Below are 16,162 nucleotides of genomic sequence, written 5' to 3'. Positions count from 1 at the left end.
ATCCTGTCCGGCTAAGATGGACAGCCAGCCCTTATGCTTTCACTGCCATCTTCCCGCTGCGGGCAAGACAAAGGAATTTGCTGAGTTGATGCTTAGCAGCCCTGCTGCAGGATGTGCTGCACCAACTGCACCGGCTCCTGGGAGCCGCGCTCTGCTTGGGACGCAGCTCTGACGCATTTGCTCCCATGCAGTAGCTCCCAGTGACTGCTGAACTCCTTGGTCTCGCTATGCATATGCATCAATCACTTCTGATTGTGTTTTTGTTTTGTTTTGTTTTGTTTTTTAAAGTTTATACCTAACTGAAGATGATGATAATTTTATTACTGATTTCAGCAGAATTAAGACTTCAAACCCATCTCTCAAAATAAGAGAGTTCTCCGCATTAGGAACTCCATAATTGACTAGCAAACCCTGGCCTACCAATACTTGGATTGCCAATTCAGGGGAACTCAGTCTCCAAAGAGTCTACAAGTTTTTTTTGCTACCTCCAAGCCTGATTCTGCATGATACCTCCAGGAAAAAGAGAAACAAAGACTCTCTCGGCAGAATGACATAAAATAAGCATGGGCTTAAGGGTGTAGCAACAACAGTGGGCAGCACCATGACAGTGGAGGCTCTTCTAAGATCTGCAGAAGTGAAGCCCAAACTTTGGACAACATAACCAGATATTAGATGCAAAGTTGGTAACTGCAGTTTGGACGTTTAAGGTCTAACTCTGACCCAAACGGATGCTTCACTTACAAAGTGGCAGAAATCTTTAAAGCAGTAGTTTACTTGAAATTATAATTTTATTTAATATTGTGCTTACCTTATTGGCAGAAGACAGATAGATGTAGTTGTTATCCACTGGATCAAGTCGAAGTTTGGGGAAAATAGAGGTTTCTTCCTTAATTTCGTATAAAACCTCTGGGCAATTAGATTCCATATCCTCATTAAGAACAGCCTAAAATACAGGAAATTAAATTATTCACAAGTCCTTGTATTGATCAGTCAGCAGTTTAAACAAAAGCCTAATTTCAGCTACATCAGAGCTTCTGAGATGATTTACTGCACCCTGATTCAATTCACCTACTGCACTGGCTCTCACACTGCAGAAAGACAGAGGAAAAGACCACGAGAAGAGAATTTTGACAAATTCCACGCCAGACATTTTGCACTGAATCTGGCACAGGTTTAGTGTATGAAACACCCCTCCCACCAAGTATGTTTCTGACTGACACAGAAACTGAATGTGGAAGAGAGGCCAATATCCCAAAGTCATCATGTGTTAAGTACTCCTATGAATCAAGAATAAAGTATTAGCCTTCAGAAAACAAATTAACATCCAGACACCCATAATGTAAAAGCAAACCTACGCAAGTTACTGACAACTGTCTTCAGGACATGTGGCTTCTGTGAGTATACATCTGAGGTGGTATTTCTTTTTCTTACCTTGCCCAACTCTACAGTTTTCCACCACCCTTCTCATAGAATTCTAGAGAACCAGAGACCACAGAAACTTTATTTTGCAAGTTAATAAGCACACCAACACTGATAGAAGGTTTTCCATAAGCATGACTAAACAAGGGAGATATGTTCATGATCTCCGTGCTAAGGAGGCATGGAAGACTTCAATTTCATTTTTCATTATCAAAAGCACAGTGATGAAATCAAATGGGCAAAAGCTTTTCAAGCTCTCTACTATATTCCTCTCCAACTGCCTGCTTAATAAAAACAAAAAATGAGAGTCACCCTTTGCAGTGTAGACAGGAAATGCATATTCTTACAAAACGCAGAAAAAAATTAAAGCATAGAAGACATTTGACTGGATGGTTGAAAAGTTTGATAATGAGATAATATGTCTTTCACTTCCAGGTGACTGATTTAAGCTACCGTAGGTCAACTATTCAGAAGCTAAGGCAAAACGAATCTTGAATTTTCTCTCTAATGGACAGCTATTCACATCACACAGATAGGCTAACAAACAAGTATATATGCTCCCTTTCCATGTTCCCAAAATCTAACAATATTTAACATTTCTACTGGAAAAATCAAAGCAAGGAAGGAAACAAAAGACAAGAGTTACCAAGAACTCCACCTTCCATAAACTGATACTATGGGCATTAGCAGTTTAATGAAATGTTTCCATGAATTTTAAGCAGCGTACGTAATTGCTTTTGAAAGTTATCTTGCTCTCCAATAACAATACAGCAGTTACTTCACAAACAAACAAAACCCAGAGATTCAGGGGATTATTCAGGGGATCTGTTTATAATATAGTGCCTAAACAAGGAAACATTGACCCACTTGAATACAGCAGCAGCTGATGGAGAAGGGAAGAACCGCCACGCTCAGCTTACCTTCAGTAACTGTCCATCATCTGTTCCCAGAAAGAGAACTATCTGATTCAAAACAACTGTGCCATAAACAGCCGCTAATCCAGAGTGAATCAAGGTAGGCAATTTCTTGATTGATCGTGCCTTCTGAAAATCAGGTATAAGAGAAAGTTATTACAAAATCATTCACCTATACTGCAAAGTGTTAAGAAAAATAAAGAATCTCTGGAAAGATTCACACAGATCTCAACTTTAGACAATACTGTGGGTAACATTTTATTTCTGACACAATTTCATAGCAACATATCATTGGAAGTAGCACATGAATCATGAAACTACTTCTTTCTTCTCCATGGCAAGTGGTCACGTCTGTGATAGAGTTACATCTACTGCAGCTAAATCACTGACCTCAGTAGGAGGACAGACTCGGCCTAACAGCAGCAAGTTACTTTGCAACAGAATTTCTCTTTTATGGGACATAATGCCCTGGGCTTATTCTGCATTGCCAGCTGTTCTCAATGAGGCCATGCTTTGCCATCACCTGACTGCATCTACCATGAAGGCTACAAACACACTCAGCAGCCACTTTTAAAGGCATGCAAGTATTCTGGAGAAAGGAGGCACTTCAAACACACAGACTCTTTTTTTTTTTGTGTGTGTCAGAAAACGCAGAGCTTCATCCTTCTCTTTCTGGTTTCCTGCTTTACACTAAAGGAAGTTGAGACTTGCATATTATGTAAATACAAAAATGAGATAAAGCAGCAGAAAGTTCATGTCAGGGAGAACATAAACGTAGCTGTGTGAACTTTGAAATCAACATGTTCCCTACAATTCTCCATCCAAGCTGGAGAAAGTTAGGTGACAAACACATGTAAGCAGCTCACAAAAGAAAACACCATGCAGGAAATCCCTGTATCTTGTGGAAGGAAAAACCAAACCAAATAACCCCGACTGTAGACGATCAAGTGCTAGAAGGAAGCCCTGATGTGTAAGAATAACATCATTCCCCAGGTGAGAGATGGTCTCTGCCCCAAACTCCCTACAAGCCCAGATATCTCCCTAGCAAGCAGCACCTCAGGTTTGCAGTCCTGTAATTGCTTTAAGTCAATCTCCATGGCAGATGCTGCCAAAGGTGCGATCCCACCTGCTCTCCAAATGGGTCCAACACCAGCCAAGCTCTGCCCCTCACCTCCTCTTCCCCTCTATTAGTATAAAGCTTTCCAGTGAGCTTGGTTAAGGAAACGATGTGCCTGTAAAACGGTCTATAAATCCATCTACCTACATACCTAAATTCTACCTACCTGTCTTTCTCCTCACCACATGAACATGTGGCTACACAGACGCCAGTGCTGGCCCAAAGGAGTGGCAGGCATGGGGAGGTGGAGGGAAGACCTCAGGTAGGACCACGTCCTTGGGAACAAGCCCCATAGGTCAGCTTACAAAGCCCAGCATCTCAGCCTCAAGGACAGATTCCTATACCTACAGGAACCCTCTGAGTGCAAGAACCTATTTTACTTTCATGCACAAGTCAAAGTGTGAGAATGGACCATTAAAACTGACATTTTGCAGAAAGGTGAAGGCATTTCTTAAAGTTATGAAGCAAATCCATAACACAGTAACAGCTGAATTCAACTCTTGCATGCTAGGATGCTGGCTTAACCCCAAAAAGTCTTTCCACATAGAAATAATTTTTTTCTGAACTGCAATCCTAAGTCAATTAAAATCTTTTTCAGTCATCGGAATTAGTTTAATTAGCTTGCAAGAACAGCCACATGGAATAAAAGACTTGATTAACTTTCGTATTTGAAGATTATTTTTTTTCTTGCAGGAGGAAGAAGACACAGGAACTGTCATGTACTGGCACAGAACTTCAGTAAAACCCACTTAGGCATGAGACTCCAGTACCATGGAGGTCTGTTTTAGATATGCCGAGGGAAAAGTGATTGCAAGCATTTTAAGGTGGAAAAAGTTAACTCACTTTTTTATTAGATCAGAGGGTAACGGAATTCCAGCACAGGTGCACACCATAAGCCTTCACTCAGGCTAAGGAGTGAGGAGGTGAAGCTTCCAGGCTTTGATTTCCACTAGAATTAGGATTTTTTTTTTTTTCTGTAGTGCACTGCATAGTAGTGTAAGGAAAACAAACCACCTCGCAGACTCTGTAGAACAAGATCACAGAAGAGAGGAGGACTCACCCAGTCTCTGAAAAGCTTTGCTGCCAGATTTTATTTTGACCCACATACTAGTAAAATAACTAGTGTCATATCAGTGCATCCTCCTCATCTGACTGAAGAACCAATACTGACAAGTGTGGAAGCCTCCTCCCCTCACTCCGCTTGCTAGAGGGAGGGTCAATGCGACATTGAGCTAATACAGATAAGAAAAGGGGGAATTTAGATGGGGGGCAGTCACAACAAAAATTGCCTTCTCTCTTTTGCAACCTATTTCTCCAGCTTACTCGTTCCCTCCAGGGTGCAGCTGCTGCTTTCAACCTTCTGTCACCCGTTTTCCATGTGCATTTATTTTTTTAACAAGCCATTTTACCTCTTCCACTGTGACTAATGGGGTTACAGCACTGTAGGGCCTTCCCAAGCTTTTTCTTTTACAGTTAAATCCATCCTTAAAATGCATTTACAGTCTAAACTTCCCTTATACTTGAAGAGTCACTCATGTCCATGATCATCTATTTGTCTATATCCTGTAACATTTTCAAGCTCATACAAAAACAAGAAAAGCAAAAGAAAAGACAATACTGCTCAAGAAGACCTTTCTTTTTTTAATTCTTCAATTCCATTCTCCGTTCTATTCTATAGTCTCCCAAATCTTCACATGCACAGGTAAGCCTAGAGATCTCCTGAATTAACTTCCATTTTGCTTTTTACGTTCACTCCCCCAATGCTGTTTGGTTATTGGCATGAAAGGTATTTAGACTCGTTTTCTATTTTGCATCTCATTTTCAGATTTATTTCCATATGACTCCAGCTGCAGCAACCATATTCACAGTGCTACTTTCTGTCTTGATTTCCTCCTGATTATTTTAGATCGCGTTCCTCAGAGGGAAGGGCGGCATTTTTAGCTCACGCAGCACTCAATGTAGTGCAGCTGGCCAAAAAGTAAAAATAAAGGGTTTGAGCATCAGAGCGAATGAACAGATGCAGCTATACAAAAGGACACAAGACTTGTGAGCAGCGTACAGCAATAGTCAATGCTGGAACAACATACATATGTTTTTCCTAGGGGGGAAAAACTTCTGGAACCTCATTTTTCTTTCTTAACTTCACCACCCCTCAACATCTTGCATCAATTTTTATTATATCAGAGGGTAACAAACTGAAATATTGGTGCACGCAGTGAGCCTTTATTAGGGCTAAGGAATGAGGAGATGAACTGTTCCAAAATTTTATTTCTATGAGGTTTTTTAATTTGTGCACCGCATAGCAATGCTAGGTGGACAAACCATCCCAGGCGAGCAGACTGCAAAAAATCAGGGAGGATGACCAGGAAATGAGAGGGTCTTCACAGAGACCTTGCAGAGGCAAGATCCTGATCCTCATGATGCAAGGCAGGAGGGAAAGTCAGAGGCTATGCTTGAGCAAGAGGTTGATGGAGACTCCTGGGACGGGGGAGGCCAGAAATTTGTGACTTCTTGCAGCAGCAGAAACACTCCTTCTCTGCCCTCAGATCTGAGTTTATGGAATTGATAAAGTGTCCTAATAACCAATGAGGGAGAACAAGCTCCATTAAGGAAGGCTTTGAAATCAACTGAGCTTGAAGAGTATTAGCAGAAAGCAAGAGGAAGTGGTGGGTGACCGTGGTTAGAGATTCCCTCCTGTGAAGATGAAGACACACAACTGCTAAATCATCATGCTATCACAACACGTTTCTTTTTTTTTGCTTTTCAGAGGCCCCAATCCATTATATTGCAGAGAGACTGCCAATGATTTTCCATTCCTTGGACCACTACCCATTGTTGCACATCTACATGGACACCCAAGACATTGCCTAGTGCAGATGAGGACTACAGAGCTCTGGGGGCAAAGTGAAGGAGATGGGACCCCAGGCTTTGTTAACCCTATGGGGTTGGTGAAGCGTGATGCTCTTCTGGATTTGCTACTCACAAACAAGGAAGAACTGACTGGAGATGTGATAATCAATGGCAGCCTTCACTGTAGTAATTATGAAGTAACTGGGTTCAGGATCCTGAAGGTGGTGAGGAAAGAGCAGCAGAGTACAGAGCCAGGGACCAGGCTTCAGCTTGTTCAGGGAACTGGTTAGTGGGATCCCCTGGGAGGCAGCTTTGAAGGGAAATGAGCTCAGAAAAGCTAGTAGGTCTTTCAGGACAACCTCTTCCAAGCACAAAACTCAGGAAAACAGGCAGACATATCGGGAGATGGCCCCTAGCTAAGCAGGGAAGTCATGATTGAATGACAATGCACAAAAACAGTATAGAGGAAGTGGAAGCAGCAACAAGCAGCTAAGGAGGAACCGTCTGGACATGTAGGGACGGTGTCAGGAAAGCCCAAGCTCACCTGGTGTTGAAACTGGCAAGGGATGTTATGGGCAACAAGAAGAGCTTCTATGACCACATGAACAAGAAAAGAATAAACAATGAGAATGAGTGCCAGCTGCTGAATAGGTCAGGTGATTTACTGACAGTGGATGCAGATAAGGTTCTGATTTTACCAGCAAGGTCTTGTGGTCCTTTGTACCTACAAGGAAGAGAGAAACTACCAGTACTGGAAGAGGATTAAGCCAGGGATCTCTTAAGAAATCTCAGTTTATAGAAGTCCCAGGGGAACCAGATGGGATCTGTAGGAAGATGCTGAGAGACTGATAACACTGCGAGGCCATTCTCTCATATTTCAAAAGTTGTGGAGATCAGGGGAAGTTTCCAACAACTGAATAAAGGCAAATACTGCACCCATCTTCAAAAAAAGACAATGATCTGGGGAACTACACATTGGTCAGTCTCACTTTTTCCCTGGGTAAATCATGGAGCAAATCCTCTTGGAAGCCACTTCTAGGCACAAGAAGAAAGTGACTGGGAAAAGCCAGCATGGATTCACCAAGGATAAATCATGCCTGACCAATGCGATTGCCTTCTGTGATGAAACATCTCGACTTGTGGAGGAGGGGAGAACAGTGGGTATCATTTACTTCGACTTTAGCAAGGCTCTTGACACCATTCCCCACAGCATCCTTGTATCCAAGCTGAGATGTTACAATTTAGACAAGGGGACTACCGGATGGGTGGAAAAAACAGATGGATCATCAGACTCAAAGGGTATTGGTTAATGGTTTTTACCCTACCTAGACACTGGTTACATGTGGAGTTCCTCAGGGAACCTACCCTGGGACAAGTCCTGCTCAATAGCTTTATCAATGACCTAGAGGAAGACAAAGCTTCTGGGTTAAGCTTGTGGATGACATCAAAATGAGTTGTCATGCTTGAATGCAGGGCTGCCATTCAAAGGGACCTAGATAGGCTGCAGGAATGGACCAACAGAAGCCCCAAGAAATTCAGCAAGGACAAATGCAAAGTCCTGCACCTGGGATGGACTAACCCCCTGTGACAGTACAGACCAGGGAGCAGCTCTACTGAAAAGGACACAAGGGTCCTGAAGGGCAGTAGGCTAAACGGTGTATCCAGGCAGCAGTGAAGGTTAACAGCATCCTGGGCTGTACTGACAGGAGCATAGCCAGAGTGAGGAAAGTGATTATTTCGCTTTACCTGGCACATGTTCAATTGTGTCTAAGATACTACGCTTAGTTCTGGGACCCTCAGTACAGCACCAACCTTGATAAATCGGAATGAGTTCAGTGGTGGGCCACTGTAATGGTCGGAGCCTGGAGCACCTGCCCTGTGAGGAAAGGCTGAGGGAACTGGGCTGGTTCAGCCTACAGAAGACGGAGTTTCAGAGGGACCAGAGAAACAGAGCCAGGCTCTTGACTGAGGTGTATGCAGGACAACAAGAGAAGATGACACAAACTGAAACAGCGGAGGTTTCTAGTGGACAGGAGATAAAAAAACATCACTATGAGGGCAATTAAGCAGAACAGGTTGTCCAGAGAAGTTGTGCAGTCTCCATCCCTGGAGGTTTCAAGATCTGACAGGACAAAGCCCAGAGCAACCTTGACTGATTTCAGAGCTGACTCTCCTGGGAGCAAGGGGCTGGACTGGAGACGTCCTCTGAGGTTCCTTCCAACCCGAATGATTCTGTAATCCCAGGGAAGTGAATTGTCTGTTCAAGAGCCCCTAGGCTCTGAAAAGTTTCTGCTAAGAACACCTGGTGAAGCCAGATGACTAAAAGCAACTCTTCTTACTGACAATGTTACAAGTCTCCTACAGCTTACTTTCCACACCAAATGGATGAACTGAAAATTCATTGTAACCAGACAGAAATATTCACTCTAGAAATGTTAACTCTAGAAATCTGTCAAACATCAGATGAAATACTAGCAGTCTGGTAATAGAGAGGAGATGACTTTACTACTAGAAAATTAATTACAGGATCAATTTTGATACCAAATGATATTTAGAAGTCTGTAATTCTTTCCTTAAATAAAAGACCATGAATCATTTTGGAATTAGTTACCACACAAATTCAAATGTCATTCCTGCAAATTAATGGCCATGATTAAACTGATGTGACTCTGTTGACTTCAAAAGCTCATTTCAGTAGAGCTTATACCAGCTAAGATTTGTCCTAGGATTCCAAACTATGCTCAATAAATTAAGGGCCATATACCAACCCACATATTTATCACCCACTGAAAAATGCAAAAATTCAAAGAACAGACTGTTATATATCTTTACTTACATTACATAGTAGATGAAAAGCCAACCAAGATAGTTTAGCATTCAGTAGCTATCACAGCTACTTAGCCTTTGCACATCATAATATAAACTACAGTAACTTCTTTCTGCCTTACAGGTATATGCCTAACACTTTTTTTTCTTTTTCTCCCTGAAAAACTGTAGAGTCCTTTACTTCCATGCAACTTTTTTTAATGGCAAACCTAATTTCCAGACTTGTCATTGTGGTTAAGTAACACCCTACAACTCTCTCCTGTTGATGTTCTCTAATTTGAGCACTTCTTCAACTCATCTGCTTGGCTGTGATCCACAAGACCCAGGGATCTCTGGGAGAGATCTGAGATTCTAGTAGCTCCCATTCAGCCATGGAACAACAGAAGGAAAGGCCTTCTTAAAGCTCACTAGCTACTGGAGCAAGCTTGGAACAAATTCCAACATTCCTCCTACATACTGGCCAAGGAGCTTCAATTTCATAACTGTGATCCACCAAAAATGTTTGTCAGTGCTCAGTCGGGTTTTGAAAAGAAAAGGAGAATGAGATATTGCAAATTCACAGTTATTAACTAAGGAAATTGTGAAGAAGATGCGCTTACGTACACGCAGGTTATGCTAGGGAGTCCATTAACACACACACCTCGACAGTGTGTATAAGTCAATATAATCAAAACTAAGAGATATATGGATCAGAAGAAAGCAAGCTGAATATAGAGCTGCAAAATGTTTTCAGAGTAGTTTCATCTAAGACACCACCTGTCTCTTGCTCGTTAGGGATCATGTCTCTGGGAATCCTGTATTATATATGTCCAGAATAAATACATCCAACTAGGACAAAATGCTTTGTGCACACTACTGCACAAAATGAAAGCAGAAATAGCTAGTTCTCATAAGCAGCAATTCCACAGAATTTTTAACAGTCACATGGTTTTTGATCAAGTTGGTAAGCAAGGATCTTAAAAATTACTAATTTTCAATGACAGACTCAAATCCAGCATTAAAACTTAATGCAAATGTCAACTTTTGCCTAAGTAGCAATGCGAGGCTAAAGAGATTACACGCCTACAATGAGTACCTACAGGATGCGGAGCAATTTGGTTCCAATCCAGTGAAGTACTCAAGTTCACGCTTAACTTTAAATGCATGGCCAGTTCCCATGAAGACGATGGAACTACTTATATGCCTACTGTTAAATATGCCCTTAAGTGCTTCACTGGGTTAGGGCCAGAAAACTCAGTACCTTACAGGAATGAGTTCAGAGTAGAACATGCAGCAGTAGCATAGCAGGGAATTCAGGACCACAAATACCTCGGGTTAAGTCCCTCTTGCAGTGTACTGTTAAGAAGCGCAGTGCAAATACAAGCAGCTGTGTGAATAAGAGGATGTCTTGCCTAAAGGTAATCAGAGTAATTACAGAAATCTGAAGAATGACAAGATCAGAAGGAAAACAAACTGCCGCTACTCCCTAACGTATACTCTAACTATAAATTGTATTCCTGCAGTGAAAAAATTTTGTATCTTGAATTCCTACATAAACTGACAGTCCGCGCCCGTGATCATGATCAGTGTACCTCACATCATGCCTGAGGTCCAGAATTCAAGTGAACCCAGCAAAGAAGACTAAGACCCGCAGCACCCTACAACACATGGCAATGCAAAAGTCAGGCTGACGTTCATCATAGTCCACCCGCCACAAACACCGTACGGGTCTGGCGCTCCAGGCAATCATTCATCTGCTCAGTACCAATACTGTCTTTAAAAGATTGGGCTTTAAAGCACATGTTAAGTACTGTTGCTAGCTGCCATTCCTACACATTGTACTACAACGTACTCGTGGCAGCTCCGTGCTACGAGGCATTCCTTTCTGGCCAGAGCCACTTTTCCTACAAGCTGTGCACTGACGGACATGCTGCGCACCACCCTCCTGCCAGTTCTGAAACCCGCGCACTTCTGAGTCCAAGAAGAGCATGTTCCACGTTTGCAGGGACTCCCATGATATGGTGAGAGACAGTAGAAGGATCTGAACTAAAACAACCCAGAAGCAGTAGCATATGGGCCTGTCATCTCCAAACTTACTCTGCAATAGCCTAGTCTAACCTTCTGTAGTATAAAAAACATATTAAAGCTGAACTACATGCATTTATTTCTATGTTTATGCACCACAAGCACATAAAATTAGCTTAAAAAGGGAGCATAATTAGCCATGTAATGTTATAGGTCATACTACTACACAACACCCAGATGTCCTGCTATCTTACAAAATACTAAAATACCACTTTCCTGTCAGTGGTAAATTGTATTTATTGTTGTGCCAAAATATCATGATTAATAACATCACCATAGTTAGGGACATAATGTTAAGCAAACAATCCTTTTAATCATTTTTAAAGTTGGGATTCTTCAGCACTGTACCCAAATATAATCTAAATTTCCAGGAGGGATGAGTCTTTTGGGACATGAAAGTAACTTTGGAGTCCCAGGAGTCTGACCTGAATCAGATCAATCCTTAAACAAGGGGATCGTTGATTTTTCATATTCAGGCACTGGAAGGCAATGAGGATGGGGGATTGGGAGGAACAAATACCTGCTTCACCTTATGTGCATTATCTTATTCTATGAAATTCATGAGACTTTTCTGTAATTTCTATTGTGGGGCTTTGGGAAGTGTTTATAAAGGATCTCCTGCCCAGGGAGGTTTCTTTTGTATCGTTGTGCAGGCTCAGAAAGCACCTCGTGAAGACACCCCACCAGTAATTAGTAACGAGGAATACAAATTTAAAATCCAGCTAGCAAATAGGTATTTTGGGATGAGGATGAGACTTCAAATTCATTCAGCAAGTTTACCTTGTTGAGAGAACAGAAATTATGCAGTAAGCTATAAACTGGCACTGGAAATCAAAGGATTCACTCTGACTCTCTTGCAAGAGTTTCACTATTTACTTCATGACAGTTGTTTCACCCACATATGGGGTTCTCATTTATAATTACGTCCTCTAACACTGGCAATAGTCTCACAACTCAGTAGGGTGATGAGCAGACTGCATCACACATGCCGTCCGGTAGTTTGTATTTGGAAGAATCTCAGCACTGCGCTCTGCTACGAGCTAGATTTGGGAAGCCAAGAAGCGACAGTAAATCTACCGCACTTCTTTCAAGGAGTTTCCAACAAACTCCCATCGTAACACAGCAAGGATTCAGGGGTGAAGCTGCAAAGTCCCTGGACGGCAGGGGAGCTGCAAAAGGCCAGGGCTTGCTTTAAGATGGCTTGCTTCATCCCCTACGGTTGTCCCTGATATTTTTCAGTGTTGTTCCTTTTGCCGCAGCTCTGAAAAGACTTCTGAGTGTCACTTAAAAGCATGGATGGGCCTTGAAAAAGCACCTTCTTCTCCGGAATTACATTTTTAGCTTCCTGAATTTCATTTTTAGTTCATTCCTTTACAAGCTACCGAGGCCACAGCAAAGCCAGTAGCCTTGCCCACACTGCCCTCCATGTGCACAGCTCACCCTCAAAAGGAGGAAGGAGCTGAAGAGAGAGTGTTAGAGAAGTAGGTGACCAGGGGATCTCCGTGGGATAACGCTGCCTGTGAAAATGTAACCACTGCAAAAACAAAGACATATCATCTACTGCTGTTTGCTGTGCATACAGCTTTGGAGGGGTGGTGGCTGTGAGCCCTCTCGAGCAAGGCCAATCCTGGGAGGCTTGGGAAACACCTACCACCGAACAAGCAGCCATAAATAATTAGTGAGCAATGGGGATAACAACACACACAGCCCAGTGCACAGGAGTCAATTTGATGGGCTTTTTTTTCATTTCTGATGTAGCTGCAATGACATGAGATGTGAATGCACAGAATAAGGTAGGAGATGCTTTATCTAGGCTGTATGGAAAATACAATGAAGTACGACTAATCCTTGACAGAAAAGGGTGCATTGAGTGAGGAGCCTGAAACTCAGGCCTGAGCCAGGATGCCCTCAGGTGTTCCCTCAGGCATGTCTTTCCCAAGATGTAGGTGGGAAGGACACTCCAGGATCTGGTAAGGGATCAGCTTTTTAGAAAAAGAAAGTGCTGCAGAAGTTATTAGGGCTGATAGAGCCAGGGATGATGTGCTAAGCCTGGCTGCAGCTCTGAAGTTCCCCATGAACTTCATGTGCGTTCAGGTCAGGGACACGCCACGAGTCATGCACAACGACACCAGCCACAACAACAACAGTGTCAAAAATGGCGTGCAGGACAAAAGCTTAGCAAAACGATGCTGACTTACACAGCCCGCCCCGTTCATGCTGAAGTCTGTGAATGCACAGGCTTGGTCCTTCATCTCCTCCATCCCGAAGATGCAGACGGCAGTGGCATTCCAGGCCTTGGTGATGCTGCAGCTATGGTTGAAAACACCCACCCACCAGCCCTGCTCGCCCTGGCGGATGAGGCTGGAGGAAACGATGAGGTTCCTGCACCCACAGTCCAAATACACATGCCCTTGCAAAGCAAAGCCAGCCTCTGAGGGGTTCAGCTGGCGCAGGACAGCCATGCTTGGTGGCACGAAGTCCTTGGACTTCCTGGCCTTCAACATGTAGTAGGGAAAGAAAAGGTGATCTCTCCACCGGAGCGCATCAACAAAGTGCAAAGGCTCCTTCTTGCGCTTGATGATGCCCAGCTCCTCCTTGGACTCCAGGTTGTCTATGCTGCGCACCGTGATCACAGTCGTCTCGTCTGACTGGGAGGGCTCACAGCCCAGCTGCGTCTCATTCGGGCCGGCCGAGTAGGTGGCCGCCACGGCCAGGTACCAGGTGTCAGCCAGCTGGAAGACGACGCCGGCGGTGGAGCCGTCGGGTAGGCAGCTGACCACCTCGTTGCGGTTCAAGCGCTGCCGGTAGGCCGGCTGCTCCCACACCTCGCAGGTGCCATCCTTCTGGGTCCAGCCGGCCAGCAGGATGCCCTTCCCTCCGGCCTCCTCGTAGGGCAACAGCAGGTTGCTGCGCATGCCGGGGTGCTCCCCGCAGCCCTGCCCCGCCGCCGCCGGCACCACGCGGCGGCTGGACTGCAGCTCGGGCCGCAGCTCGTAGAGGCAGCTGCCGCCCGCCACCAGCACGCCGCCGCCGGTCACCTCGATGTTGTCGATGCGGGCCCCTGGCAGCTCGAAGCTCTGGGGGCCGCCGGCGCCCGCCAGCGCCGCCAGCAGGGGCAGCGCCCAGCTGAAGGCAGGCAGCGGCGGCGCCATGGGCGCGGGCTCGGCTCGGCGCCGCGGGGCGCCTCAGGCGGCGGCGGGCGGCGGGCGCCCCTGCGCCATGCTGAACGGAGGGGCCGGGCGCGCTGCCGCCGCCGCTGCTGCCGCCGCTTCTCCCTCCGCCGCGGCCGGGCTGCGCGCGGGCGGGGAGTTCCTCTTTCGGGGCGGGGAGGAGGGGGTGCCTGTACGGGAGAGGTGGGCCGGGCTCCTCCGGGAGGGCTGCCGAGCCACCTCTCCGCCGTGCGCCGCCGCTCCCCCTCCGCCCCCCGGCCCCGCCGGCCCGCCTCGCCGCGGACGGGGGGCGGCGGCGGCGCCGCGGGAGCCCACCTCGGCTGCCGGGCTGGGGCTGGGGGGGCGGCCCCGTCGCCGCGGCGGGACGCGGATGGGGGCGAGACCCGCCTCGCTTCGGGCGGGCCACCTTGCCTGGCCGCCGGCCGGGGCAGCGGCCCCCTGCGCACATCCCCCGCCAGCGCCCAGCCCCCGGTCCCTCATGGGGACCCCTTCGGGGCAGGGCGGCGCCCGCGCACCCGCTTTGCTTCGCTCCCTGCCCCGCTGAAGCCTCGCTGCGGCCACCGTGCGGGCAGCGGGCGGAGGAGGGAGGCAAGAGCGGCCGGGGGTGAAGGTGCTAAGCGGGGGCAGGCCTGTGGACCGGTCCGCTGGTGGGTGCAGGGTGCGGGCGCAGGGTCAGGCTTCCTGGGCACCGGCAGCGCCCGTCTCTGCACGCTGCAAGCTTGGAAACCCGGCTTATTCCCGTTAAAATACTCTGGGTAACCGTCCTGCTAAACAGCACCCCCATAGCCCTGTCAGTCGCTGCCACCGTGAGCAGGAAGATTGAGGTGTCAGAGCTCTAGTTAGAAATCTCAGGGTCTTGCCCGAAGCTGAACAAAAAGCTCTAGGCTTTTTCCCCGAGTTCAGCAGCGTAGACAAAAAGCCCTGCCCTCTCCTGCTGTGCTGCTGTGAGATGGACGCCCATCCAACTGCACTCGGGGGCACAACGGGCCATGTTGAATGGCGCAAACGGTTTACTTCATTTCCCACTGGGTCATTGCTGGTACAGGCTCAACAAAACGAGAAGTATAGACTGCATGCTCAGCTAACAGTAAATTATCGTTTTGCTGAATTTTAAATGAAAAAGGGGTTTATGAAAGGTAACAAAGATGCATTTTAGTGTTCTCTCTTGGGTGTCTCGAAACTCTGGGTGAGGATGGGCATAGGGCCCATTGCCACTCTTACTGAGAAGAGGACGTCATGTTCAAAACCGAGAGGCCATCTGACCCTCCATTTGCACTGCTTTTATCTTAAAGTAGCTTTACAGTGGGAATAAGTGGAACTGTAAAAACTAGAACAAAAGTAACCTCTGAATAAATGAGTCAAGCACAACATTTTCAAGTAGAAAGAGTGACATATTTAGTAAATTTTTATCATCGTTTTTCCAGTACTGTACCCAGCAGCAGTGATTGTGCAAGAATTGATGTTGCTCTGGTCAGCAAAAAGTATTTGACCATAGGACAAATATTGCTGTGAAATTCAGAGCCCTCGACAACTCATCTGCTTATCTTTTGTACAATGACTCCAAAATACATCCAAAATCTGCAAAAGGTAGCAGAGGATGTGGAACAGAACCATTGCACAATTTTGCTTGCCAGATGCAAAGAGATGCTCTACGTACTAACAAACACTGCCTGCAGCCCCCTGTGCAGGACTGAACTTCTAGTCAACACATAAGCAAAGTAAATCTTCATGCCAATATCACCAAAATAGATTGTGTACAGAAATGCAATTTATACAGCTTTGCAAAGGAGGCTGAACATGTC

At 45.7% G+C, this 16,162-nt stretch overlaps 1 protein-coding gene across 1 annotated transcript in view; it reads right to left on the bottom strand.

The window, feature by feature from the left end:
* The window catches only part of PLXNC1 (plexin C1), a 72,201-nt gene extending 57,588 nt beyond the window's left edge, over positions 1-14,613 (bottom strand). The window contains exons 1-3 of the mRNA XM_054842769.1: positions 13,389-14,613; positions 2,340-2,462; positions 809-943 (exon numbers count right to left, since the gene is read on the bottom strand). Coding sequence (XP_054698744.1) covers positions 809-943; positions 2,340-2,462; positions 13,389-14,342 — 1,212 coding nt within the window. The 5' untranslated portion in view covers positions 14,343-14,613. The remainder of the gene's footprint in view (positions 1-808; positions 944-2,339; positions 2,463-13,388) is intronic.
* Positions 14,614-16,162: the final 1,549 nt, after the last annotated feature.

The sequence above is a fragment of the Grus americana genome, chromosome 1 (genome assembly GCF_028858705.1).
Source record: "Grus americana isolate bGruAme1 chromosome 1, bGruAme1.mat, whole genome shotgun sequence".
Classification (NCBI taxonomy): domain Eukaryota; kingdom Metazoa; phylum Chordata; class Aves; order Gruiformes; family Gruidae; genus Grus; species Grus americana.
The sequence above is the reverse complement of the archived record's forward strand: the minus strand, read 5'-3'. Positions and strand labels throughout refer to the sequence as shown.